Source organism: Schistocerca americana, chromosome 3, assembly GCF_021461395.2.
Source record: "Schistocerca americana isolate TAMUIC-IGC-003095 chromosome 3, iqSchAmer2.1, whole genome shotgun sequence".
Taxonomy (NCBI): Eukaryota; Metazoa; Arthropoda; class Insecta; order Orthoptera; family Acrididae; genus Schistocerca; species Schistocerca americana.
The window spans coordinates 863,830,016-863,857,722 of NC_060121.1; the positions used below are offsets into that span (position 1 = coordinate 863,830,016).

The 27,707-nt window shown below is 41.3% G+C and overlaps 1 protein-coding gene across 4 annotated transcripts in view; it reads left to right on the forward strand.

Moving 5' to 3' along the window:
• LOC124605352 (kelch-like protein 28) overlaps positions 1–27,707 on the forward strand; it is a 145,238-nt gene that overhangs the window by 43,814 nt on the left and 73,717 nt on the right. For all 4 annotated transcript variants that reach the window (XM_047136976.1, XM_047136977.1, XM_047136974.1 and 1 more), the window contains exons 2-4: positions 12,967–13,133; positions 16,923–17,037; positions 26,077–26,379. In XM_047136976.1, the coding sequence (XP_046992932.1) occupies positions 12,967–13,133; positions 16,923–17,037; positions 26,077–26,379 (585 nt within the window). The remainder of the gene's footprint in view (positions 1–12,966; positions 13,134–16,922; positions 17,038–26,076; positions 26,380–27,707) is intronic.

Genomic DNA, 27,707 nt, shown 5'->3' on the forward strand with positions numbered 1-27,707 from the left:
CCTGGGATGCTCAACCAAAAGTGCTTTCAACAACTGCCCAGGCTCTATGATTCTCCACAGTGGAATATTGCGCTCCAGGCTGGCGAAGTCTGTACATGCCAGACAAATTGACACAGATGTGAATGTATGCTTTCCCGGCGTATACAGCTAGTGAAGAGTTCTCGGGCTTCCACCCGGCTGGAAGCTCGAGAACTCTTCGCCAAATTGACACAGCTTTACTTGAGACTGAACATATTGTGACAGGCTGTCTATGACAAATTCCTGTCAGTAAACTGTACCAAACTATGGGTGTAGCACCACCAGGAGTTCAGAGGAAAGCTACTGCAAAAGTGGAGAAGAAGAAACAGCAGCAAACTGTTCCCAGACATGTCTCAATGACCAACACTCAGATCAAGAAAGAGCTTCATGCAGAAAACTACAGCACTTACCTCATCCCCTGGAACCCACTGAAGGGAACTTTGGTGAGATTCTTTTCCTGAGGCAACCAAGCGAATGTCTGATAAGAACCAGCCAGAGGCTCACAGCTGCCATATGGGACATGAAAGATCCGAACAGGCTCAGAACTGAGGTTCATGGTGCAAAGTCAACTTCAGGAAATGGAGCACCAGTGGTTGTGATGTAATTTGCCGATGTGGTGACATGCAGGACCAACAACATTTGATAGTCTGCAGGAAATGGCCAGATTCATGTTCTATTGGTGATCTTGCTGCAGCTACACTATGTGATCAAAAGTATCCGGACGCCTGGGTGAAAATGACTTGCAAGTTCGTTGCACCCTCCATCGGTAATGGTGTTGGTCCACCATTAGCCTTGATTGCAGCTTCCACTCTCACAGGCATATGTTCAATCAGGTGCTGGAAGGTTTCTTGGGGAATGGCAGCCCATTCTTCACAGAGTGCTGCACTGAGGAGAGGTATCGATGTCGGTCAGTGAAGCCTAGCATGAAGTCAGTGTTCCAAAACATCCGAAAGGTGTTCTATAGGATTCAGGCCAGGAATCTGTGCAGGCCAGTCCATTACAGGGATGTTATTGTCATGTAATCACTCCGACACAGGCCTTGCATTATGAACAGCTGCTAGATCATGTTGAAAGATGCAGTCACCATCCACAAATTGCTCTCATCACCACCTCCAAATTTTACTGTTGACACTACACATGCTGGCAGATGATGTTCATCGGGCATTCGCCATACCCACACCCTGCCATTGGATCGCCACATTGTGTACCATGATTCATCACTCCACACAACATTTTTCCACTGTTCAGTCATCCAATGGTTATGCTTCATACACCAAGTCAGGCGTCATTTGGCATTTACCGGCGTGATGTGTGGCTTATGAGCAGCCGCTCGACCATGAAATCCAAGTTTTCTCACCTCCCGCCTAACTGTCATAGTACTTTCAATGGATCGTGATGCAGTTTGGAATTCCTGTGTGATGGTCTGTGTAGATGTCTGCCTATTAAACATTACGATGCTCTTCAACTGTCGGCTGACTCTGCCATTCAACAGAAGAGGTTGACCTGTACACTACTGTGCTGTGTGTGTCCCTTCACATTTCCACTTCACTATCACATCAGAAACATCGCAACAGGAACATTGCATAAATGTTTAGGAGAGTGGAAATCTCGCGTACAGATGTGACACAAGTGACACCCAATCGCCTGACCACGTTCAAAGTCTGTGAGATCCGCAGAGTGCCGCATTCTGCTCTCTCACTATGTCTAGTGACTACTGAAATTGCTGATATGGAGGACCTGGCAGTAGGTGGCAGCACAATGCACCTAATATGAAAAACATATGGTTTTGGGGATGTCCAGATACTTTTGATCACATAACATAACAAAACAACAGTCAAAACTGCTGACTGGGCTCTCCATGGAATATGAGGAGAATTATCTTGCTATTAGTTTGTTTTTCTCTATCTTCCTATCTGTATTTTATAAATTCTTGTTGTGCATATGAACTGTTGTATTTTTATTGTTATTGGTTTCTGTCTTTATTTTACTGAATTATCTCTGAAATTGATACTTTTCATGTAGTTAATCTCTCTATGTTATGAATGCTCTAACAAAATTGTAATAATTTCAAATCCTGGACACATAAAGTAAATAAATGTGGCAGTTTGACTAAATTGACAGTACTGTTTTCGAACAGAAGGTGGTCTTGTCCTTCTCCTGGTGAAGAAAGTAAGCAGTAACTATCCATCCAGCCAATATCTCTCGACCTGTATGTCCTGGAAAAAGGCTCCAGTGTGTTAAACATTTACCTTGGAGTGTGGCCATCATGGCCCTCCTTTCACTCAGCTTACTTTGCTGTACTGCACTATGACACCCAGACTGTTAATACATTGCATAAATGATGTACACAAAACTGTTTCTCATCATGGAAAAAGATTACAAACGTCCTCATACATTTATAATTGTATCAAAAAGAAACTGAGAAAATTGAAGGGGATTTCATCAGTGAGAAAGAATAATACATCTTAATCCATCTGTCAGTTTCCTACTACCTTCTATCCTTCTCTCATTATTTTTGTCTCCCCTTGTTCTTAGTACATGAGGGCCTCTCACAACCTAAAGTCTGAGTGACTGCTCTTCCCTTCTAACCTCCCCTTTCATTCCTAAGGAAAGTACATGGAAGTTCGAAAAGCTAGGTAAAGTTTTTACTTCTTTGAAGTATTTCTGTTGGGAGTGCTTGAAATTTCACTTCCTGGAGACAGTAAGATTTGGCCAGCAAATCATTCTCCTGATAGTGTTACAGTTTTATGGTAAATAATCTCATTAGAAGTAAAATGAATCCTAAAAATTCAAAAAATCTTCCATAAAAACTCCAGTGTGGATGATAGGGTATGTAACATAGAGTCATATGTTTCATTTTTACTGTTAGAACAGTATCTGGAGTAAGTGATAGTTTGACCTGAAAAGTAGTTTACTTTCATTATTTTCATTCACTTATGATGTGTGGTATTATATTTTGGTGTGACTCTTCCCATTCTCACAGGGTATTTTTGGCTCAGAATTAGGTAGTTCAAGCAGTAAGTGGTGTAAGTTCATGAACTTCTTGTAGACCCCTGTTCATTAGTCTGGGTATTCTTACACTGGCCTCTCAGTATATGTGTTGTTTCTTCTTAAAAAAGTCAGCTTATTCCCAAGAATTAGCAGCTTTCACTCAGTTAATATGAGGCAGAAATTCAATCTGCATTTGGATCACGCTTCCTTGACTCTTGTGCAGAAAGGTCTGCAGTATTCTGCTGCATCCATTTTCAATAAGCTAATCCCCCCCATGAACCATGGACCTTGCTGTTGGTGGGGAGGCTTGCGTGCCTCAGCGATACAGATGGCCGTACCGTAGGTGCAACCACAACGGGGGGGGGGGGGGGGGTATCTGTTGAGAGGCCAGACAAACATGTGGTTCCTGAAGAGGGGCAGCAGCCTTTTCAGTAGTTGCAGGGGCAACAGTCTGGATGATTGACTGATCTGGGCTTGTAACATTAACCAAAACGGCCTTGCTGTGCTGGTACTGCGAACGGCTGAAAGCAAGGGGAAACTACAGCCGTAATTTTTCCCGAGGACATGCAGCTTTACTGTATGATTAAATGATGATGGCGTCCTCTTGGGTAAAATATTCCGGAGGTAAAATAGTCCCCCATTCGGATCTCCATGCGGGGCTACTCAGGAGGACGTCGTTATCAGGAGAAAGAAAACTGGTGTTCTACGGATCGGAGTGTGGAATGTCAGATCCCTTAATCGGGCAGGTAGGTTAGAAAATTTAAAAAGGGAAATGGATAGGTTAAAGTTAGATATAGTGGGAATTAGTGAAGTTCGGTGGCAGGAGGAACAAGACTTTTGGTCAGGTGAATACAGGGTTATAAATACAAAATCAAATAGGGGTAATGCAGGAGTTGGTTTAATAATGAATAAAAAATAGGAGTCCGAGTTAGCTACTACAAACAGCATAGTGAACGCATTATTGTGGCCAAGATAGACACGAAGCCCACACCCACTACAGTAGTACACGTTTATATGCCAACTAGCTCTGCAGATGATGAAGAAATAGATGAAATGTATGACGAGATAAAAGACATTATTCAGGTAGTGAAGGGAGACGTAAATTTAATGGTCATGGGTGACTGGAATTCGTCAGTAGGAAAAGGGAGAGAAGGAAACATAGTAGGGGAATATGGATTCGGGGGAAGAAATGAAAGAGGAAGCCGCCTTGTAGAATTTTGAACAGAGCATAACTTAATCATAACTAACACTTGGTTCAAGAATCATAAAAGAAGGTTGTATACCTGGAAGAATCCTGGAGATACTAAAAGGTATCAGATAGATTATATAATGGTAAGACAGAGATTTAGGAACCAGGTTTTAAATTGTAAAACATTTCCAGGGGCAGATGTGGATTCTGACCACAATCTATTGGTTGTGAACTGCAGATTGAAATTGAAGAAATTGCAAAAAGATGGGAATTTAAGGAGATGGGACCTGGATAAACTGAAAGTACCAGAGGTTGTAGAGAGTTTCAGGGAGAGCATAAGGGAACAATTGACAGGAATGGGGGAAAGAAATACAGTAGAAGAAGAATGGGTAGCTCTGAGGGATGAAGTAGTGAAGGCAGCAGACGATCAAGTAGGTAAAAAGACGAGGGCTAATAGAAATCCTTGGGTAACAGAAGAAATATTGAATTTAATTGATGAAAGGAGAAAATATAAAAATGCAGTAAATGAAGCAAGCAAAAACAAATACAAACGTCTCAAAAATGAGATCGACAGGAAGTGCAAAATGGCTAAGCAGGGATGGCTAGAGGACAAATGTAAGGCTGTAGAGGCTTATCTCACTAGGGGTAAGATAGATACTGCCTACAGGAAAATTAAAGAGACCTTTGGAGAGAAGAGAACCACTTGTATGAATATCAAGAGCTCAGATGGCAACCCAGTTCTAAGCAAAGAAGGGAAGGCAGAAAGGTGGAAGGAGTATATAGAGGGTTTATACAAGGGCAATGTGCTTGAGGACAATATTATGGAAATGGAAGAGGATGTAGATGAAGACGAAATGGGAGATAAGATACTGCGTGAAGAGTTTGACAGAGCACTGAAAGACCTGAGTCAAAACAAGGCACCATGAGTAGACAACATTCCATTAGAACTACTGATGGCCTTGGGAGAGCCAGTCATGACAAAACTCTACCATCTGGTGAGTAAGATGCATGAGACAGGCGAAATACCCTCAGACTTCAAGAAGAATATAATAATTCCAATTCCAAAGAAAGCTGGTGTTGACAGATGTGAAAATTACAGAACTATCAGTTTAATAAGTCACAGCTGCAAAATACTAATGCGAATTCTTTACAGACGAATGGAAAAACTGGTAGAAGCCGACCTCGGGGAAGGTCAGTTTGGATTCTGTGGAAATGTTGGAACATGTGAGGCAATACTAACCTTACGACTTATTTTAGAAGAAAGATTAAGAAAAGGGAAACCTATGTTTCTAGCATTTGTAGACTTAGAGAAAGCTTTTGACAATGTTAACTGGAATACTCTCTTTCAAATTCTGAAGGTGGCAGGGGTAAAATACAGGGAGCGAAAGGCTATTTACAATTTGTACAGAAACCAGATGGCAGTTATAAGAGTCGAGGGGCATGAAAGGGAAGCAGTGGTTGGGAAAGGAGTGAGACAGGGTTGTAGCCTCTCCCCGATGTTATTCAATCTGTATATTGAGCAAGCAGTAAAGGAAACAAAAGAAAAATTCGGAGTAGGTATTAAAATTAATGGAGAAGAAGTAAAAACTTTGAGGTTCACCGATGACATTGTAATTCTGTCAGAGACAGCAAAGGACTTGGAAGAGCTGTTGAACGGAATGGACAGTGTCTTGAAAGGAGGATATAAGATGAACATCAACAAAAGCAAAACGAGGATAATGGAATGTAGTCAAATTAAATCGGGTGATGCTGAGGGAATTAGATTAGGAAATGAGACACTTAAAGTAGTAAAGGAGTTTTGCTATTTAGGGAGTAAAATAACTGATGATGGTCGAAGTAGAGAGCATATAAAATGTAGACTGGCAATGGCAAGGAAATCGTTTCTGAAGAAGAAAAATTTTTTAACATCGAGTATAGATTTAAGTGTCAGGAAGTCGTTTCTGAAAGTATTTGTATGGAGTGTAGCCATGTATGGAAGTGAAACATGGACGATCACTATTTTGGACAAGAAGAGAATAGAAGCTTTCGAAATGTGGTGCTACAGAAGAATGCTGAAGATAATGTGGGTAGATCACCTGACTAATGAGGAGGTATTGAATAGGATTGGGGAGAAGAGAAGTTTTTGGCACAACTTGACTAGAAGAAGGGATCGTTTGGTAGGACATGTTTCGAGGCATCAAGGAATCACAAATTTAGCATTGGAGGGCAGTGTGGAGGGTAAAAATCGCAGAGGGAGACCAAGAGATGAATACACTAAGCAGATTCAGAAGGATGTAGGTTGCAGTAAGTACTGGGAGATGAAGAAACTTGCACAGGATAGAGTAGCATGGAGAGCTGCATCAAACCAGTCTCAGGACTGAAGACCACAACAACAACAACCACAAGAATGCAGAAATTTTAGCAATAATCGATGCACTTTCAAATCTAAACTGAAGAGCTTTCTCAGGGGTCACTACTCCTATTCTGTCGAGGAATTCCTTGAAAAATTAAGCTGATTCAAGAGTTATATTGTTGATTGCATTTACAAAAACTTATAGCTTGATGTCTTTTTAGGATTCATAAACATTTTATGTTATCTGTTATTACTTTTGTGTTGTAGTTTCATGTACTGGCACATTCCATGACCATGAAAATTTGCTTCTCAGTTTGGCCCTGTGGAACTAGACCTGTAAAATAAAAATAAAAAATAGGTTTGGCTCAAGATCTGTGCAACATGTGCAGTTATTAATTTTACATAATATTCATACTCCTAACTTTTTGTGAAGGTAAATACTTTAGCTGTGTGACCCAGATGGTAATTACATGATACTACATGGCAATATAAACTAACACTGTTGTCTTAAGATAAAAAATTGATACATACTAAGCCATTTGATTACCATATTTATGTGTTGACACTATTTTAACATATCACACTATGTTTCTCTTATTGTATGACTATTAATGTCTATCTCTCCTACAAGGTTATTTGTGCTTGTTTGAAAATGTGAAATATGAATTGTTAGATTGCCTTTTGAGGTGAACCATTTGTAGGCGTATTCAGCTATCGTCTAATCTGTGTTGGAACCTTGAGCAGTATGCTTCTGCTGTCAGTCAAAATTACAGTTTATGAACAGTCCTTTAAAGTTACTTATGTAAGGCAAGAACAAGAGAGGACCAAGTACTGATTTCTATGGGTTCTCATATTTTAAGGTTCCCTATTCTTATGAAGCAGTTTGCCAATGTAACCTTATGTTTTCTATTCCAAAGTTAATACTCCATCTTTGCCAGGGGGATGTTGTAGTAACAATATAATACAAGAGATTGGTCCAAGTAACACAAATATGGCTTTATTCATGAAGCACTTAACAATAACAAAAAACAGACTCTCACGGATCCCTATGTAATAAGATACAGTACACTGATGTGAACGGCACACTGGAAGGACATACAAGAAGACCCAGTTAATGCTGCTCCACACATATAAATGTGTGACTCACCGGCAGACAGCACTGTGGAGTCCTTGCCATGTGAACACCTCCCACAGGCAGCTGGCCTGCACTAATACCATTGGTGACCAGTTAAAACATGAACTTGGCACACTCACATTCAACACACTAGACACAGGGTATAACACCCCTCTCACTCATGCAAAATGGCCAGCCAGATGACGGAGGAGATGCTGGCGACCCAACGAGAGACACATCTATCGGATGCGGAGCAGCGGCAGATGGTGCTGATGTAGAGCGCAGAACGATGTGCCAGATAGATACCTGCGCACAGGGGTGGAACGCACGGGGACATAAGCAGGCCCAAGGGTGGTAGGCCCACATGGTGCCCGACAACAGCATTGAAAAGGAGGGTGCCATGACCTTCACGTTGTCATCATCAGTAGGCTTGTCCCACTGCAGAGGTGGTGGGACTGGACCCACTGTCAACAATAGCTGATGCAGTTGTGGAAGGGGGCCTGTGGAGGCGACCTGAATGGAACAGCAGGCTGCGGCAATGGACCCAGGACTGGCGGCTGGCTCTGGAAAGCTGGAACCCCAGGCCCCTGCATGTGGAGGAGCCAGCCAATGGGATGGGGGCACCTCCACAGCAAGCGACAACAGGCTTTAGGCAGAGGGTGGTGGGTTGGGCTGCGGCGATGGAGGCTGCACTTGCCAACCGGCATCTTCCAGTGGCAAGCAGGGGCCCAACTGATAAAAGTGGAGCCCATTGGCCATAAGATATCACACAGGCGGTGTCCCCAGAAATGAACAACAGTGGCTGTAATCCACTTTTGCCAGCAATCAAACCATCGCACCCCAAAGGCAATCCCAGCATGAAGCAGGCGGATGCAGCCAACTGTGGTAGTTGCAACACTGACCACAGAAGTTGGAGGAGCTGCATGGATGCCAGCTATGGAGCAACTCAGAACCCACAACAAACTTTTTCATTTGAGACTTGAACATACGCACTGGTTATCCACCTCACCATGTGACTGAGAGTGGAATGGCAGAGCCATAACGTGATCAATGCCGTGATGGGAACAAAAGAATTGAAAGACATGAGAAATGAACTGGGGCCTTTATTGGAAACTAGAAAAAAACTTTCAAAAGCTTATGAATTGTAACCTCAGACGATGTTGATGCACACCGGAGAATGTTAGAAAACAGGGAAAATGTAGCCGCAACCAAGAGCCAATAGGAATTCACGGGGCTGGCATGGAGTGGGCCTGGGGGCCAGAGACACCTTGGGAGGCGCCTGTTGTTGGGCGCACTGCTCACAAGCTGCAGTAAGAAGGACGATTTCGCCATCCATGGCCAAAAACATTCTCATAGCTAACAGTTTAGTGCACAAAACTCCCTAATGGCCTTGATGGAGAAGATGTAGAACCTTGCACTGTAACACGGCAATAATGACTACACTGGGAGAGAGGTCTTCTGTAGACAACAGCAAAACACTTTAAAAAACAGAGAGGTGATACCATAAGGAAAAATAGTTGTGCAGGACGTCCAAAGCCTGACCTGGCAGTTTATCTTGCCAGCCCTGTTGAACAAACTGAACCACCTGATGGAGAACTGGGTCAGTGGCAACATCATCTGCTACATGTGAGCTCATAAGTGAGAAACCCTCGACCGCAGTCTGCATTTCACTATCAAGGTGGTCAAGATCAAAGCTGAGATCAGGACACACAGGAAGGTGGGACAAGGTGTCTGCATTGGCATGTTTAGATGTTAGTCGAAAATGGATTTTGTAATTGTATCAAGAGAAGAACAGTACCCAACACTGGAAGACCTGTGCTGCCATGTCAGGCAAGGAAGTGTGAGGGATAAACAAAGAAACCAAAGGTTTATCATCAGTAATGAGATGAAACTTGGAGCCATTCAAAAAAACATGAAATTTCGTGAGAACATAGACAATTGCAAGAGCCTCTTTTTGTACCTGAGAGTAACACTGCTGGGCCAGAGTGAGAGATTTAGAGGTGAAGACAACAGGTCATTCATCAGCATATTGGTGCAGTAGGGCTATGCTGAGGCCATACTTTGAGGTGTCAGTTGCCTAAAATGTGTGCTGGTCCAGGGATAACATAACTAAATTAGGGGCCGAGATGAGTTTGGAATTCAGCATTTGAAAAGCACGTTCACAATCCATGCTCCAGCAAGAAGGTACATTCTTGTGTAACAGGGCATGCAATGGGTGGGCCAAATTGGCTTCCCTGGCAGGAATTTGTGGTAGTAGGCTATCTTTCCGAGGAAGGCCTAAAGCTCCTTTGTGGACGAGAGGCGAGGCACAGACATAACAGCAGAGGTGTGGTCCAGAAGAGGGCGAATCCCATCCCAAAAGACCTTGAACCCCAAATAAACAACAGAAGATTGAAAAAAACGGAGATTTTATGAGGTTACACCATAACCCTGTGGACTGTAGGACAGAAAACAAAGTGCGCAAATTTTGCAAGTGATCTGCTCTGAAGGAGCCTGTGACATCATCATCCAGATCATTAATGCAACCTGCAACAGGCATAGTCAGTTGCTGTAAAAATTGTTGGAAAATAGAAAGGGTGCTAGCCACACGAAAAGGAAGGCGCAAATATTTATAGAGACCAAAAGGAACATTCAAAACCAGAACTCATTGAGGCTTTGTCTACAGGAACCTGCAGATATGCTTCAGACAAATCAATTTTAGAAGAGTACTGGCCACCTGATATTTTTGCCAACTGTTCCTCCTAGCTCTGGGAGAGGGTACAATCAACTGTGTGTTGACAGTAGTACTAAAGTCACCACAGAGCGAAGTTTCCTCCCTGGTTTCCAAACTACAAGTACCGCAGATGACTATTTGCTGGCATAACAGGTTACACCATTCTTTGAGATTGAAGTCTGTACAATTCTGCTTTCATTTGGTCCTTTAGAGTGAGAGGAATAGGACGCGTGTGACAAAAATGAAGCTGAGCCTTGGACATCAAAGAAATATGAGCAGAAAAATTCATCGCACACCCTACACCTTCCGAAAACAGTCCAGAAACTCCTCATACAGTGTTACCAAGTGAGAATACGATACCTGTTTGGACACAAGGTGAATTGCATCAGTGATAGAAAATCCAAATTCCTGAAATGCGTTCGTCCTGAACAAGTTCTCAACACTGATGTTACCAACCACCAAAAACGTAATGGAGCAAACCACGGACTTGTAAGAGGCAGGTCCCATAAATTGTCCCAACAGTGCAATGATCTGCCTGTTATAACTGACCAGCATCTGTGTGACTGGTGTCAGCAGCAGCAATCCTTAACTCACAAAGGTTTGAGATTTCAGTAATTCAATGCAGCCGCTGTGTTTACCTGTAGCCGCATCATTTGTCAAAAAACACTCAACTCATGAAACAACTTGGAAGAAGTCACAAGTATTGCAGTCACACAGTTTACGCCCAGGCCCATATCCTGAGCGACTTTTGGTGAATGACGCATAGAGTTGATATGACTTTTCTTCTGGCAAACATAACAAGTAGCTCAGCACTGACAGCATGCTCGACAAAACAGAAAGGATAAGATGGAAACAGAGAACGTTGACACTGACACTGGCACTGTGGCCGTTGCGGCTGCTTGGCCTGGCCTTGGTCAGCTTGGCATGGTCCCTCATGGTTACCGCCACCATTGCCACTTCCTTGTGCAAGCTATCTGTTGTCCTAGTGGGCACATGTGACACTACTGCCAAGTCACCCCATGCTTCAATTTGGTCACCCACTGCCCGAGAAACTTCAAAATATTGTGCTATTTGCAAAACTCCTGCCAATGAGGGATTCTCACAGAGTAAAGCCTTCTGGCGCACTTCCTTGTCCAGAGCTAAACAGATAATTGTGTTGCAAACCATAGTGCCTGCATAAGAGTCATTATGGGCATCAGTAATGAAGTCACACTTACGGCTAAAGCTGTGAAGTTTAGCTGCCCTGGCCCTGTATGACTGGTTTAGTTCCTTGCGGCATCACTAGAGTTCAATTTGCGCTGCTATGACATGCAATTGTTTGCGGTAGTAGTGGGACAATAAACTGCCTGTTCTTGTAAAGGGACAAGCTGACAGTAAATGATATACCTTAGGTGGAATCCATGAGATGAAGAAGGCTTTGCACAAATTCGAGTCTGTCACACCAAAAGCCAAAAAATGCTGTCTGAGTATTTTTTCATTAGCATCCAAATCCTCAACTGAATCATAAAGTGGAGGGAACATGGTTGCATGGACTGGTGGTACAGTACCCTGTTGGTTAATGGAAGCTGACAGAGTGGTCACAACCAAAGTAAGCTGATCAGTGAGGGCCTGTAGCACAGTGTCTACTTTGAATAGACCTGATGAAACGTTGCACAAAGATTGCACATGCGGAAACCGTTCCAAACTTGTTGACAATTGTGTAGTAACTGTGTAATACATGAGACCAGTCCAAGTAACACAAATATGGCTTTATTCAAGAAGCACTCAACAATAACAGAAAACAGACTCACGTGGATCCCCACATAACAAGGCACACAGTACAGTGATGTGAACAACACACTGGAAAACCATACAAGAAGACCCAGTTAGTGCTGCTCTGCACATATATAATTGTGTCACCAAACTGATTTTATTAGTTTCTTGTTTGGTAAAGATCCTAATTGTTTCTAATCTTCCCTACAGTGTCTAATTTCTTGTATAGAATGCATACAGTTCACTTTAAAAACATATTTATTATTTTTATTTTGTAATTCTCTAAGCTTTCACAGCGAGGTGTTGTCATGTCAATTAATTAGGTTTCTGCCAGTTATTTGTGTCTCTTTCCTGCACAATATTTTATTTATTTTTTTAGAGTAAATTACGGAGTTTTATGATACTTGTGTTAATAGAATTACAGCTCTTAATCACATCATAAAGTGACAGGGTGGGTGCGTGCATGTGAGGGGGGGGGGGGGGGGGGGAGGCATTGGCTTGCATTGCTGTTTAGTTTCTAGATGTGTGTAGCTAGCTCATTCCTGCACATCTCAAACATTGATTAAATGTTGTGGTGAATCATTCTAAGAGACAAACAATATACAGGCACAGAAGTATCACAATCTGTTTACAGTAGCTTCATTCTATGCTTTAGGATGCACAAAAAGTCCTGGTTGTGCATGTAAACAATTTTTTAGCAACAAATAAGAAGAAAGAGAGATACTGCCCTGAGACAATGAGCATGATATTACCTTAATACAGTGAATGCCACATGCAGAGACATTTTTACGAACCAGTGCCTATTTTTATTTATATTTATACAGCTTAACATCTAATTTTGATTTTATTTCTTTCAGATGGGCCATGTACTGTACCATCATGACAAATTGCACGCTAACATAGTTCTCCAGAATGTGGCCCTATTTCAACATTCAAAGGAGTTATGTGACATCACACTCATTGTAGAGAATGAGGAGATAAGAGCTCATAAAATTGTTTTAGCAGCTTCATCTCTATATTTTAGGTAAAACTTATGTCTGTTAACATGGTAAAGCATTAAATTATCAGTAATTATCACTACAATTCCCTTCTTATGTTGGAAGATTCATTGCTCTTGATCCTTATCCCAATCAGCATAATTTCCTATCATAAAAAGTACCAGTTTTCGTTTAAAATAATTTGTTGTTGCCCACCTGATCTTCCTATGTCCTTTGCTTACCATTTGTATGTGGAATATCATTAATCCAGAAAACCTGCTCAATTTAGTTTTTACGATTGTAGATTGCTAGGTAGGTCTATCTCAATGTTCAAGTTTCAAGACACGTGTGTTTGGTTTTGAGTTAATTTGAGTTTTAGTAATTTTCTCCTTTTTCCTATATCTCACCTTACAGAATGCCCTGTCCTTCATTATAGACTGCCAGTGGTAATAATAAAATAATGTTGGTTGTAAAGTAAACAAGAAAATATAAAGTAATGTCTCCAATATACAATGTAATGAACATAAATATCAGAACACTAATGCATGAGAAATAACTGCCTCTATTTTATGGCACACAGATAACTTATTCCATGATAAATGTCATTATGGGCACTAAGCTAGCAACATCATTTAAATAACAGCTGTTTATTATAATGGAGGAACAAATACAAATTTTTAAAGTATTAGTTTTCCTGAGGCCAGTAACATGTTGGTCCACCTCTTATCCTTATGTAAGCAGTTATTCGGTTTGGCGGTTTGGCACTGAGTGATAGAAATGTTGGATGTCCTGCTGAGGGATACTCTACCAAATTCTGTCCAGCTGGTGCATTTGATAATCAAAATCCGAAGCTGGTGGGAGGGCTCTGCCCATGATGCTCCAACCATTCTCAACTGGAGAGATTTTTTTTTTGGTCATCAGTCTTCTGACTGCTTGGATGTGGTCCACCCACCATGAATTCCTCTCCTTTGCCAATCGCTTCATCTCTGTGTAGCACTTGCAACCTACATCCTCAATTACAATTATTTGCTGGATGTATTCCAATCTCTGTCTTCCTCTACAGTTTTTTCCCTCTACAGCTACCTCTACTACCATGGAAGTCACTCCCTGATGTCTTAACAGATGTCCTGTCATCCTGTGCCTCCGCCTTGTCAGTGTTTTCCACATACTCCTTTCCTCTCCAATTCTGCACAGAACCTCCTCATTCTTTACCTTATCAGTTCACCTAACTTTCAACATTTGTGTGTAGCACCACATCTGAAATGCTTCAATTCTCTTCTGTTCCGGTTTTTCCACAGTCTATGTTTCACTAAAATACAATTCTGTGCTCTAAACATACATTCTCAGAAATTTCTTCCTCAAATTGAGGCCTATGTTTCATACTAGCAGACTTCTCTTGGTCATGAATGCCCTTTTTGCCAGTGCGAGTCTGCTTTTGATGTCCTCCTTGCTCTGTCCATCATTAGTTATTTTGCTGCCAAGGTAGCAGAATTCTTTAACTTCATCTACTTTGTGACCATCAACCCTGATGTTAAGTTCCTCACTGTTCTCATTTCTGCTGCTTCTCTTTACTTTCATCTTTCTTCGATTTACTTAGTCCGTATTCTGCACTCATTAGACTGACTATTCCATTCAGCAGACCCTGTAATTCTTCTTCACTTTCACTCAGGATAGCAATGTCATCAGCAAATCAAATCATTGATATTCTTTCACCTTGATTTTTAAACCCATTCCTGAACATTTCTTTTATTTCCATCATTGCTTCTTCAGTCAAATTGAACAATAGGGATGAAATACTACATCACTGTCTTACCCTCTTTTTAATCTGTGCACTTCATTCTTGGTCGTTCACTCTTATTATTCCCTCTTGGCTCCTGTACATATGGTATATTATCTCTGTCTCCCTATAGCTTTCCCATATTTTTCTCAGAATTTTGAACATCTTGCACCATTTTACATTGTCGAACACTTTTTCCATGTCGACAAATCCTACGAATGTGTCTTAATTTTTCTTTAGTCTTGCTTCCATTATCAACTGCAACATCAGAATTACCTTTCCTAAAGCTAAACTGATCGTCATCTAACACATCCACAATTTTCTTTTCCATTCTTCTGTTTATTATTCCTATCAGCAACTTTGATGCATGAACTGTTAAGCTGATAATGGGATAATTCTGTAGCCATCAGGCTTTAGAAACTGTTTTATATCAGTGTAGTATTTAAATAGATAGACCCCATGTTGTTTTCAGTGCAAAGATTTGTTTTTTGCTGCTTTCTATAGTGGTCTACCTGCTTAGTATAGTCAAATCTTGCCCCCCCCCCCCTTCCTCCCCCCCCCCCCCAAATTCTGCTCTCTCTCCATTAACAAATTAATGATTGATGCCTCAGGATGAACTCTATCAACTGATCTCTTTTTTTAGTCAATTTGTGCCATAAATTTATTTTTTCCTCAGTTTGACTTAGTAACTCCTCATTACTTATCTGATTACCTGTTTAAACTTCACCATTCTCTTGTCACACCACATATCAAAAGCTTCTATTCTCTTCTGGTCTGAACTGCTTATCATCCATGTCTCACTTCCATTCAACACTATACTCCAGAAAAATACCTTTAGAAAAGACTTTCTAATATTTCATTGCATATTGGATGTTAACGAATTCCTCTTTTTCAGAAATGCAAAAGCTTGCCAGTCTACATTTCATACCTCTCTACTTTGAACTTTTTTTCTGCCCAAATAGCGTAACTCATGTACTCCTTTAAGTATCTCATTTGCTAATCTAATTCCCTTAACATCACCTGATTTCATGTGTTACATTCCCTTACCCTCATTTTACTTTTGTTGATGTATATAACCTCAGTTCAAGATGCCTTCAATTCCTTTGCCATCTTCTAGAATTGTTTAGAAATCATATGGTGTTGAACTTGGAAGGTGAGATATCATTGTTTCCAAATAATTCTAGGGAGCCTGTTGAGAGACAATTCATAGAACTCTATAGGTACTGAAAGTGCACTACCGCAACAGACAGGTTTAAAATTCAGTAACTGTGTTTGTTGTTAACAAGACAAATGTCCTTAACATAAGGGAAAAAATAATATATTGAAAAGATATTTTTCTGCAGTCAGATTTACTATGCAGCATCTTTAGGTCTTACAAATATTATTTCTGTTTCGTTCTGTTTCGAATTCAGTGCGCCATGAATTTCATTTAGGAAGCTGTTTCCAGATTACATTTCATTTTAAACCAATTGGCTTTTACTTCTCCACTTTACATTTTTTTTCACATGCACAAAACAGCATTTTGCCCTTGTTCCGGTTATTCCGTTGTTTTGATTAATGTTGGAGTACACTTCAACGCAAATCAACGGTTGGTAGTTTAGAGCAATAAGATGTTATTAGAGCTTTTAAAACACCATTCAGATCCAGTTTCCTGACCCAGAAGTTTTCATTATCTATTTCATTTTAAAATAGCAGAGTAGTTAATACATGGAACTCACATTTAGAAGTAGTTTGATTCACTTTCCCATCTGCTCAACCTGCTGTATGTTTTGTGGTTTTCATAGGTCGTTTAAGGCAAGTAGAGGCATTGATCTGTATACAGAAAGCAGTTGATCCTTCCTCCATTCTCCAAATGAAATATCTGACCTGATGTTGATGCTGTTAAACTCAACTTTATTTTCATTTTATTTTTATTTTCCCCACTCATGTTATTTTCTACAACTATTTTTACTTTATTTTATTTGGAAGAGAGGGAAAGGTAAGGATGGAGGGAGGAGAGAGAGAGAAAGAAAATTGGAGAGGACTGCAGTCTCAATAAGTGTTTTTGTTTTTATTTTAGGACTATGTTTTGTGGAAGTTTAATGGAAAGCCACCAAGAAAAAATAGTTCTCCATGACATTGAACTACCTACCTTTCAAGAAATCATACATTTTATGTACACAGGTCAAATAAAGGTTTGTATGATTAACATATAATTATTCTTTTGAGGACTCTTATGTTTTACTGGTATTTTATTCTTAAATTTGATTTGATCAGACTGTAAGACAATTAAATCATATTGCCTTCTTAGTGACATTCCCTCGGCAAAAGAATATGTTTCCTGCAACTTTGATTTATTTATACTTTATATTATGGTAATATGTGAGGCACAGTTTCACATCATCTGATTTGTTTTATCTCACTTACCTAGTCTGGCATATTGTGATAATTCAAAAAATGAAGTAAGAAGAACTTTTGTAGATAATCTTGATTGTTTAGGCATATCCTGTACAGGGCTGTAGGTTATACCTTTCACAAACAGTGCCACGATAATGTCGGTGCAGATTTCCCTCTCTCAAGACAATGAATGAGCACTTGAGTAGTAGTAAATTCACAGCTGATAACTGGTTTGAACATGTTGGAATCTCATGTTTGCAAGACTTGTCCCAGATTAGTTACATGCTTGCTTGTCTGGCTGCTGAGGATGTGTATGAAGGTGTTACTTATTCTTTTCAGTAGGAGACAACTATTTCACTTCCGCATGTGCCCCCTACTAATTGAAGAATTTCTCCATCACTTTGTCAATTGTGCCTGCAGTCTTCAAATCCTGTTTGATATCTGGCTATCTGATATCTTGATTTCTTCTCCTATTGGCCAGAATACCTCCAACATTTTCATCTCAGTTCCATTAACACCTTATCAACATCCTTCATCATATTTGATGTGACCTTGTTTTCATTTGGTCCACTTTCTTTTAAATTCTTCATTCAACTCTTTAACTTTGAGAGGGTCTTTTGATGCAAGCACTCCTATCATTAATCTGAACTTTGCCTTGATAGACTATTTCCTCACAGCCACCCCCTTTGCCCCAGAAAGTTACTAAGACACTTGGACTTGTCAAGCATTTGTCCACCAGTGGCAATATATTCCTCTTTATGGACCTACACTGCTTATACTCTGTTTTTTCTCTATTAATTCATTCAATCACTAATCCCGTTCTGTAAATCATGTCACGAATGAGAGTCTTTAGAGACGTGGAAAGAATCAAGCCATACATTAGCAGACAAAAGTAACCACTACTGCCTACTTTTGTAAAGTATACTACCAACAATTTATGACAGTGTTGATAACACTTATACCAATAGTTATGGGAATTACTTGTATAAGTTTACTTAAAAAAATATTAGTCATCCATTTAAATGAGCAAATTGGTCACTTCTGGAGTGCTGTAGAACTGTTGTCATGCAGTCCTATGACCCTCCACTGCTAATATACAGGTGTTGGACAAAAACATGAAGACTCCTTGAGAAATGGATGCTTGAACAATAATGCATGTTTCAATGTGTGAATGACCACACCATGAATGAAAAGACCATTACTCAAACTGGCTCTTAAAACTGCATGGCTTTTATGGGCCAAAGAACACAGAAACTGGACAATAACTGACTAGAGGTGTGTAGCATGGTTTGACATTTTGCCTCTCTTCAGATGATGCAAGGCATCAAGTACATCAACGGCCCAGTGAGGTATGTAACCCAGCAGCTGTATGGAATGTGTAGTTCAGGATGGAGATGGTTCTGTGACATTATGGATGTTGTGACTCGCCGAGCATTCAAAGTGCCGCCGTGCAATTATGCGCGTCCTCTACGTGCGGCACTGTCTGCCAGCCATGCAGCAGCTGCGCCACCTAAGCGGCCAGCCAAGCAGCGGCCGCTAGACTGGGACTCAGTGCTCGTTCAAATGCTAATGTGTACACATGTCTTGCTTGTCAACTTACTCTGTGACTTATATGTGTTGTGTCGTTCTGAAATATATGTGTTAAACTTGACGTTATAAGAATTGGCGACGAGGTAGTGGATTTTTCCTTTTCACCGTTGACCCACAGGGTTCCATGGCTACTGTCGAGCAACTATTGCAAAATCTCCTTGAACAGCAAACGCTTCTAACAGCGGCGATTCGCGATTTCATTGCGGCGTCAAATGCGGGGCGTTTCTCGTCGTTGGCTATACCTCCTTTTCCTCCTTACGACGAGACAGCGGAAGACTGGTCTGATTATGAAAAACATCTTCGACAGCACTTCTTGGCATTTCATGTCACGGACGAACAACCATGTAAGTCTCTGTTCCTTTCCTGGATTTCACCTCAAATGTATCGGTTGTTGTCGCAATTGGCTCCTTTGAAGGATCGTGCGTCTTTGTTCTTTGCTGAAATGTGCTCACTTCTGTCTGTCTATTTTCAAAAGCAAATGCATGTGGTAGCCTCTCGTGTTGCCTTTTATTGTTGTCAAAAACAGCCACATCAATCCTATCGCGCTTGGGCTGCTGAAATTCACGGCCTCAGTCGATAGTGTCAATTTGTTACTGACGTTCACAAAGAATCCTATGCCGATTCCATGGTCCGGGATGCTATTATCCAGTCGGCGCCCGACAAAGAGGTTCAGCAACGTGCCCTTCAATTAGCGAATCTGACTCTAGATGAAGTTCTCTCCATTGCACAGTCTTTTGAAATTTCTCGCGCCACTGGGGTGCAAATAGAGGCGTGGGGTGATGTCGGGGAAATACAACCTCTGTGCGCTGTTGACGACGTGTGCGGCGCATACCCGCCGGCCGACGTGGCCGCAGTGCGCTCCCACGCGCAGCCTCGGCCTAGCCGTAAACAACCCGCTAAGAAACTGCAGCAAAACCCACGGCAACTTCCTTCATGTCTGCGGTGTTTTACGAAACATTCATGCAAGGATTGTCCCCAACGTTGGGCTGTGTGTCACAGTTGCAAAAAGAAAGGTCATGTGTCTTCCGTTTGCAAATCCCACCGCATACATGATGTTCATGAACATGACGCTGATTCTGATTCTGTGTTGTCTGTCAATTGCACTTCTTCCCTTTCAGGGAAGATATTCCTCACTGTCCAAATCCTTGGTTGAGATGTTCGCATGCAAGTGGATAACGGTTCTGCTGCCAATATAATTAATTCTCAGACGTATCTTCAGTTGGGTTCTCCACTCCTGTCACCTATCACTCGGCAATTATGGACGTACAATAAACAGAAGATTTCTCTCTTGGGACAGTTTAATGCTGAGGTATCTTACAAATCCGGCATTCGCATTGTTCCCATATTTGTGGTCGACCAGAGCAACACAGAAAATCTTTTTGGTTTTGATGCCTTTCGCGTTTTTGGGTTCTCCATAGATGACTCTGTCAATATTGTCTCTGATGCTATTCCTTATGCTCAACTGGATTCCTTGTCGATGACATTTTCGTCCCTTTTTTCTCCTGGGTTAGGCCGTGCAAACGACTTTGAAGCTCATATCACGCTCAAACCCACTGCTCGGCCTAAGTTTTTTCGGGCTCGGCCCATTCCTGTGGCCCTTCGTGATCGGGTAAAACGGGAGTTGGATCGTCTCACTACTTCAGGGGTCTTGCTTCCTGTCACTTCCAGTGAGTGGTCCTCTCCTGTCGTTTTCGTTGCTAAGCCAAATGGTGATATTTGTCTCTGTGGCGATTTCAAAGCCACTGTAAATGCTCAATGCCTCATCGACACTTACACTATGCCCCGTCCTGGAGAACTGTTCACTAAACTTGCTGGAGGCCAGTATTTTTCTAAAATTGACCTGTCAGAAGCTTATCATCAACTTCCTCTCGACGCTGCTTCCCAGCCTTTTCTGGTCCTTAACACGCCTTTCGGCCTCTATCAATACCAACGCTTGCCATTCGGGGTTGCTAGCACCCCTGCTCTCTTTCAGCGATTCTTGAAACAATTATTTCTCCCTGTCCCTCGGTGTATCAATTACATGGACGACATTGTTGTCACTGGCTCCACCACTGAAGAACATCTTCAAAATCTCTGCACACTTTTTCATGTCTTACAGACTGCCGGTCTTAAGTGTAATCTTCAGAAATCACAATTTTTTCAGGCATCTATCACGTACTTGGGGTTTCAACTCTCTCGGGATGGTATTCATCTGCTTCAGCAAACTGTTGCTGCGATCGATGCCCTTCCTCGCCCTACATCTGTTAAGGAACTGCAGGCCTTCTTGAGGAAAATAGCATACTATCACAAGTTTTTACCGTCTGCGGCTTCGGTGGCTCAGCCGTTGCATCGCCTGTTGCATAAAAACGTGCCTTTTCACTGGTCCCCGTCATGCGAAGCGGCTTTCCAAAAATTGAAGACTATGCTGAAACAGGCCCCGTGCCTGGCTACTTATCGACCTGGCCAACATCTTGTTCTTGCCACCAACGCCTTTCAATACTGGGTCGGTGCAGTCCTTGCGCACCGTTTTTCTGACGGTTCGGAACAACCCATTCATTGCTTATGCCTCCAAAACGCTCACGGATGCCCAACAAAAGTATTCTCAAATCGAGAAAGAAGCTTTGGCCATTATTTATGCTCTTCATAAGTTTGGTGTTTTTCTCTATGGCTCAAAATTTCATCTTGTTACGGATCACAAACCACTTGTTTCCTTGTTTCATCCATTAATGTCACTTCCTGACAAGGCTGCACACCGCCTCCAGCGTTGGGCTCTTTACTTGTCTCGTTTCAATTATGAGATTCATTTCCGGCCAACGGCTCAACATGCAAATGCTAATGCTCTGTCTCACCTTCCCATGGGTCCTGATCAGGCATTCAATAGGGACGAACTTTTGTGTTTCCACCTGGATGTTGCCGAGCAGCGGGTTGTGGACGGGTTCCCCATCACTGGGGACAGGCTGGCGGCTGCTACGGGTTCTGACCCTACCCTCTCCCGGGTTTTACGTTGTCTTCAGAAGGGTTGGCCAGATCGCCCATCCACTAAGACTTCTGATCCGTTGCGCAACTACTACGCTTTGCGCTAGCGCCTCACGGCTAGGGATGGTGTTATCCTCCTCTCCATTGACAATGCTTCACCGCGTGTTGTGGTACCTGCGTTTTTGCGTGCTTCGGTCTTGCGCCTCCTTCACCAGGGGCACTGGGGTGTGTCTCGCACAAAATCTCTGGTGCGCCGTCATGTGTACTGGCCTGGCATCGACTCTGAAATCGCATACATGGTCGCTGCCTGTGGCCCTTGTGCGTCACAGGCTGCTGCCCCGAAGTTATCTTTGTCACCGTGGCCTTCTCCTGAGAAGCTCTGGGAGCGCATTCATGCTGACTTTGTGGGACCCTTTTTAGATATTTATTGGCTCCTCGTAATTGACGCCTACTCTAACTTTCCTTTCATTGTTCGTTGCACGTCGCCTACCACCGCAGCAACCACCAGTGCTCTCGCCTGCATTTTTTCTTTGGAAGGCCTTCCCTCTATTCTTGTTACTAATAATGGTCTGCAATTTGCCTCTTCCAAATTTGCGGATTTTTGTGCTCATCACGGCGTTATGCATGTCACGGCCCCACCGTTCCATCCACTATCCAACGGTGAGGCTGAACGACTGGTCCACACATTTAAGGTTCACATGTGGAAACTTCTGACTTCTTCTGCTGCAGATGATGTGCTTCTCCAGTTTCTGGCGTCTTACCGTTTCACCCCCATGGGCAACCACAGCCCGGCTGAGCTCTGACATGGCCGACAGCCCCGCACGCTACTTCATCTTCTGTGGCCTTCCACCTCACGGCCGCGTGTGCCTTCAGTTGGCTGGTTCACCGCTGACGACCTCGGCTGGGTACGGGGATATGGCAGGCGGCCAAAATGGAGCCCGGGCCGCATCTTAAGACACCATGGCAGACGCCTGTATGAAATCCTGATGGACACGGGTGTTGCAGTGCATCATTCGGACCAGCTTCGGCTTCGTGTGCCAGCAACGCCTGTTTCGAATGCCACTACACCACCTTTGGCTCTACCTGACGCTCGGGATCTTGGCATCTCTCAATACTCACAATGCAGCCCTCTCAACGTCATCGCGATGCCAGCACAAGAACGGACGCCACCAGGAGACATGCCCATGCAGGAACCGGATGACCATCCTCTGTCAGAGCAAATCTACTTGCCTCCTCCTCCAATGGATGCCGACACATCGCCCATGTCTCCTGTCATATCAACTGGACTTGCCGCAATGGGCAGATTGGTGCATGGGGCCCCAGCAGATTCGACCCCTACGTCTCCTGTCATCTCGACCCGTTATCATCGGGGACACTTCCATCCGTATGGGAAGCCTCCTCCTCGAGACTTTACGTCGAGTCAAACAACGCCTATGGATGTTAGCCATCTCCAGGACACCTCCATCAAGAACAGTGCAAAAATTTCAAAGGGGGGAAAAGTGTTGTGACTCGCCGATCGTTCAAAGTGCCGCCGTGCAATTACACGCGTCCTCTACGTGCGGCGCTGTCTGCCAGCCATGCAGCAGCTGCGCCACCTAAGCGGCCAGCCGAGCAGCGGCCGCTAGACTGGGACTCAGTGCTCATTCGAATGCTAACATGTACAGATGTCTTGCTTGTCAACTTAGTCTGTGACTTATATGTGTTGTGTCTTTCTGAAATATATGTGTTAAACTTGACGTTATAACAATGGAGGTGTCTTCATACCATAACTTGACCACCCATTCAGGCTACTGTGAACATGAACCAGAATGTTTATTTCAGCATTCTCTGTGACCAGTTGCTCTTTCTTCTACATCGTCATGATGAATATACTGAGAGGATTCTTGTCCTCCAAGATTATAACAGCAATCTTCACAGAACTAAAGACATATGTTCCTGGTTTGATGAACACTCAGGCCTCTATTGCATCTTAACTATCCCACTAATTCACAAAACCTTAATTCTATAGAAAACAAGTGAGACTTTTTTGGAGCATAGTGAAACATATCAATAAACATCTGCACAGTTTAGAAGCCCATCTGCATCTGGCATACCAGAAGAAACTTGTGAACCCACGTGCTTGCTTAATTGATGCCATTATCTTCACTAGAGGTGATGTTCAAACAATCCTTCACATATAATTACATTATGATGAACTGTTCTATTCCCCATGATTGTTACTTATTTATATACTTGCCACGGAAGATGTAATTACATTAAACTGGCACATGATATTGAAACGGATACTATCAAGTGCAAGAACCCCTCATGACTTGACCTCAATGTGGCTTTCTCAGATTAACCACAAATCCGTAGAGAGTGACATAGGAGTTATACAGCTAAATTGAGCTTAGCTGTTAACCTACAAAGAAAAGATAACCTGTTCTCAGATAAACCTTGCAAATCGATGTTCAAGGCATCCTCCTACCTGCTCTGTGTAGTCTTCCCGTTCATGTTGACACTCACAGCAGATAAAATAGCACCTCTCAGAAACTTCTGGTATGAAAAAAATTCTACTTGTGTGGCTTTAGTTGTACATACATGTAGCAGATCTGTGTTAAATAATAGTTAGAGGTGCCATTATGGTGTGTTTACTAATAAATACTGTAAAATAATAGACAATTTCTCAGTCTGATACACATAACTCCATAAACTACTGAAAATTGAGAGTATAACTGACATGGAATTCTTACAAGAAATACTTGCTAACACTCACTGACTGACTTGGCACCCAACAAGAATCACTAGCAAACTTTGCATGACTTTGGAATGATTTGTACTGTGTCAGTAGTGTCTCCACCATAATTCATTTCTTATTCCAATTAATTTACTGATAATTTGATAACAGTAAAGAAGCTCTAATGATTCTTAGACTTCCCCTAGCATTTATTACATTAAAGGTGAGTGCATGTAATTAATATTTGATACAGAAAAAGTAGCATTTTCATTCCTGAATATTGGACTGTCCCTGGCTTCTACAAATGCAAATAACCAGGGCCCAAAATATGAAGAAACTCACAAGGGGACCTCAGGTATGTCATTACTCATATTGAAACTGTTCAATAATGAAAGGTCTGTGTAAGTGGTAAGGCTTTCATCAACCTGAAAGTTGGTTTGGAACCTACAGTTCTTTTCTAGGGGATGGTTCTATTGGAGGTGGTATGCCATTGCCTTCATCCAACTTTTGACCTGGCTTACCCAGCCACTACAGTTTGACATGGTCTGCGAACCACAGTGCAACTCAACATTTTTTGCGTTAACAAACATGGCAGAGGCAAAAGAAGTGATAAGTGACAGATAAAAATTCTGGAACTGACTGAAGATTGAACTGGGGGCCTCAGTACCCACAGTCTGGTACATAACCAATGAGAAATAGTGTCATCTATGTACTGATCTTTCCTTATTTTTATTTAAAATTGTATATGGTGTACATATTTTGCAGCCAGCATCATATGACAAAAGGGGGAAATCTAATGATTAAAACAAATTTAAATAAGTATTTATAAAACACACAGCAGCTGATAACAATAAAAAATCAGTGGTAATATAATGTTATAGTAACTGATAACAGATTCCTATAAAACAACAGGTACATTTCTTTTAATTATTAAGGGGAAAAGTAAATAACAGTACATATATATTAACTTTTTCTGAAGTGATGTTGCAGTGTTATCTTTTGGTTTTATGATTGCTTCCAAAAGGTGAGTGATGCACATTGTTAGCAGTATCATCTGACAGACAGTGTGTAATATGTTATAGAAGTTCTACACAGGAATAGAAGTCATTTATAAGTGCAAGTTACAGTTTTTCCAAAAGTCTGTGATTATTTTAAAAGTTGTTACACTTTCTGATGCAAGGATTATGGTGTATTAGTAGGAAATTGATGTTTCTGTTTGCTTAGTCTCTTACAATAAGTTACTTGTTGATTATGATACCATGCATATGGAAAGAATACATGATTTAGATCACAGTCAGATGTGAGTCAAGGTAACAAGTTGTCACATGAAAAAGTTGGGGAGCATCTAACACCTATCTAGCAGAGGTGACTGAGCATTATACTACATCGCTATATTCAGTTTCCATTTGAAATCATTTCAATTTTGTAATTTTGGGAGTCTGTGGGTGTACTTAAGAAATATTGTTATATCTTTACATATTTTTTGTGAGGAGTGTGTATATCATGTGTAAATAAATACGTTGGTAATTGTGTGTAGAAGGTTACAGTTTTTCATCAGAATTTATGTATTTTTCAGATTTCTGAGGAAAATATTTATTCTGTGATCAGTATGGCAGATTTCCTACAGATTCCAGCTTTAAGCCACCCCTGCTGCCAGTATCTACAGACAAGTCTCTGTGTAGACAACTGCCTATCAGTGTACCAGACTGCTATAGATAGTGGTTACAATGATCTTGCCCATGAAGCTTTGCGCTGCATACTTCGTAATTTCTCATCGGTCTGTGAACAGCCTGAATTCTTGGATGTAACTATTGAACTGTTGTCAGATATTCTTTATTCAGATTACATAAACATTGATGATGAAAGTAGGCTACTTGAGGTTAGTAATTTAATTCATGGATTCAGTATTTGTACTATTTTCCTGTATGTTTAATACACTGAAATTATAGACACTCATGTTACTGCATGATGTGAGCAGTAAAAGCTTTCCTGTTTTTGTGATAATGTTTTCTATACAGAATTTTTGTATTTCTATAATTTCTTTAAATTTCATAAAATTGTGTTTTTCAGTTATAGAAATGTAAAATTGATTAGCATGTTCAAGTAACTGACATTGACAACTAATAACCTTCATTGTTTTAAATTTATGGGAATTCATTTATTTTAAATAGTGGAATTCTTGATAGGAAATCTTTACAATCTGAATCTATCCCCAAAATATCTTGTTCCATATTCACCATTATAAAGGAATTTGAGGCACTTTCCCTTGTTCCCTGTTCCGTTATGTATTTGGCTCGTATAAAAAGCATTCTTATATATTATAACTAGAGTGTTAGTTGATTTTATTGTGGTGTTAATTACTTAACCATAAAATATATATTTATAGACACAGGCCTTTTAACACTTTTATACGCTGTGGCAAAAAGTCTTATCTCCTGCACCTGATCTTTTGGATCTGGTACATATCTTTTGATAACAGAATGACATGCTGTGCACGGAACAGTTATATGGGCCATGGAGATCAAACAGAAAATGTGTTCAGTCCTCTTATATGCATAGTTAAACAGTAGACTTGTATTTAAAGGAACTAAGATTCAAATATCCTTCCTGTTATACTGATTAAGGTTTTCTGTGTTTTCTCTAAATCAATTAAGGTGCATCTCCACACAATGTCTTTTCCAGTGAGAGCTTGTGACCTATTCCTAATTACCTTTATGTTAACAGTGTGTTAAACATTAATCTTCTGTTTTTCCATATAGCCTTAAATCATGTAAATGGAGTGTCAGGACACTTTTGACAACATGAAGTTAAAGTGCCTGAAGATTTTAGTCATCCTCACTGTACATCACATGCTCTGTCACTGGCTTGTATCGGACTAACAAGTTGATGACTAGAAACAACATGGGAAATGATGTAAACGGGTCTTGTAGATGGTATGACTAGTGAATTATGGACTCAAAGACACATTGCAGTTAATGTCTCCTAAATATGTAAAGTGCACTAGAGTTGATATTGTCTAGTAAAGATTTTATTGCCTGTTTTGGGCGGGTTCATAAACTGGGGCAGTATTGTCATTTTATTAATGTGACAAAAGATTTGTTTCTTTGTGTTGGCATTACTCATGTGTGATGTAACTTAGATGAATTTCTGTTGGTTTCTTTGTGGTGTTGTACTTTTCTCTCTCTGTCAAGCAGTATGTTGTTGTTT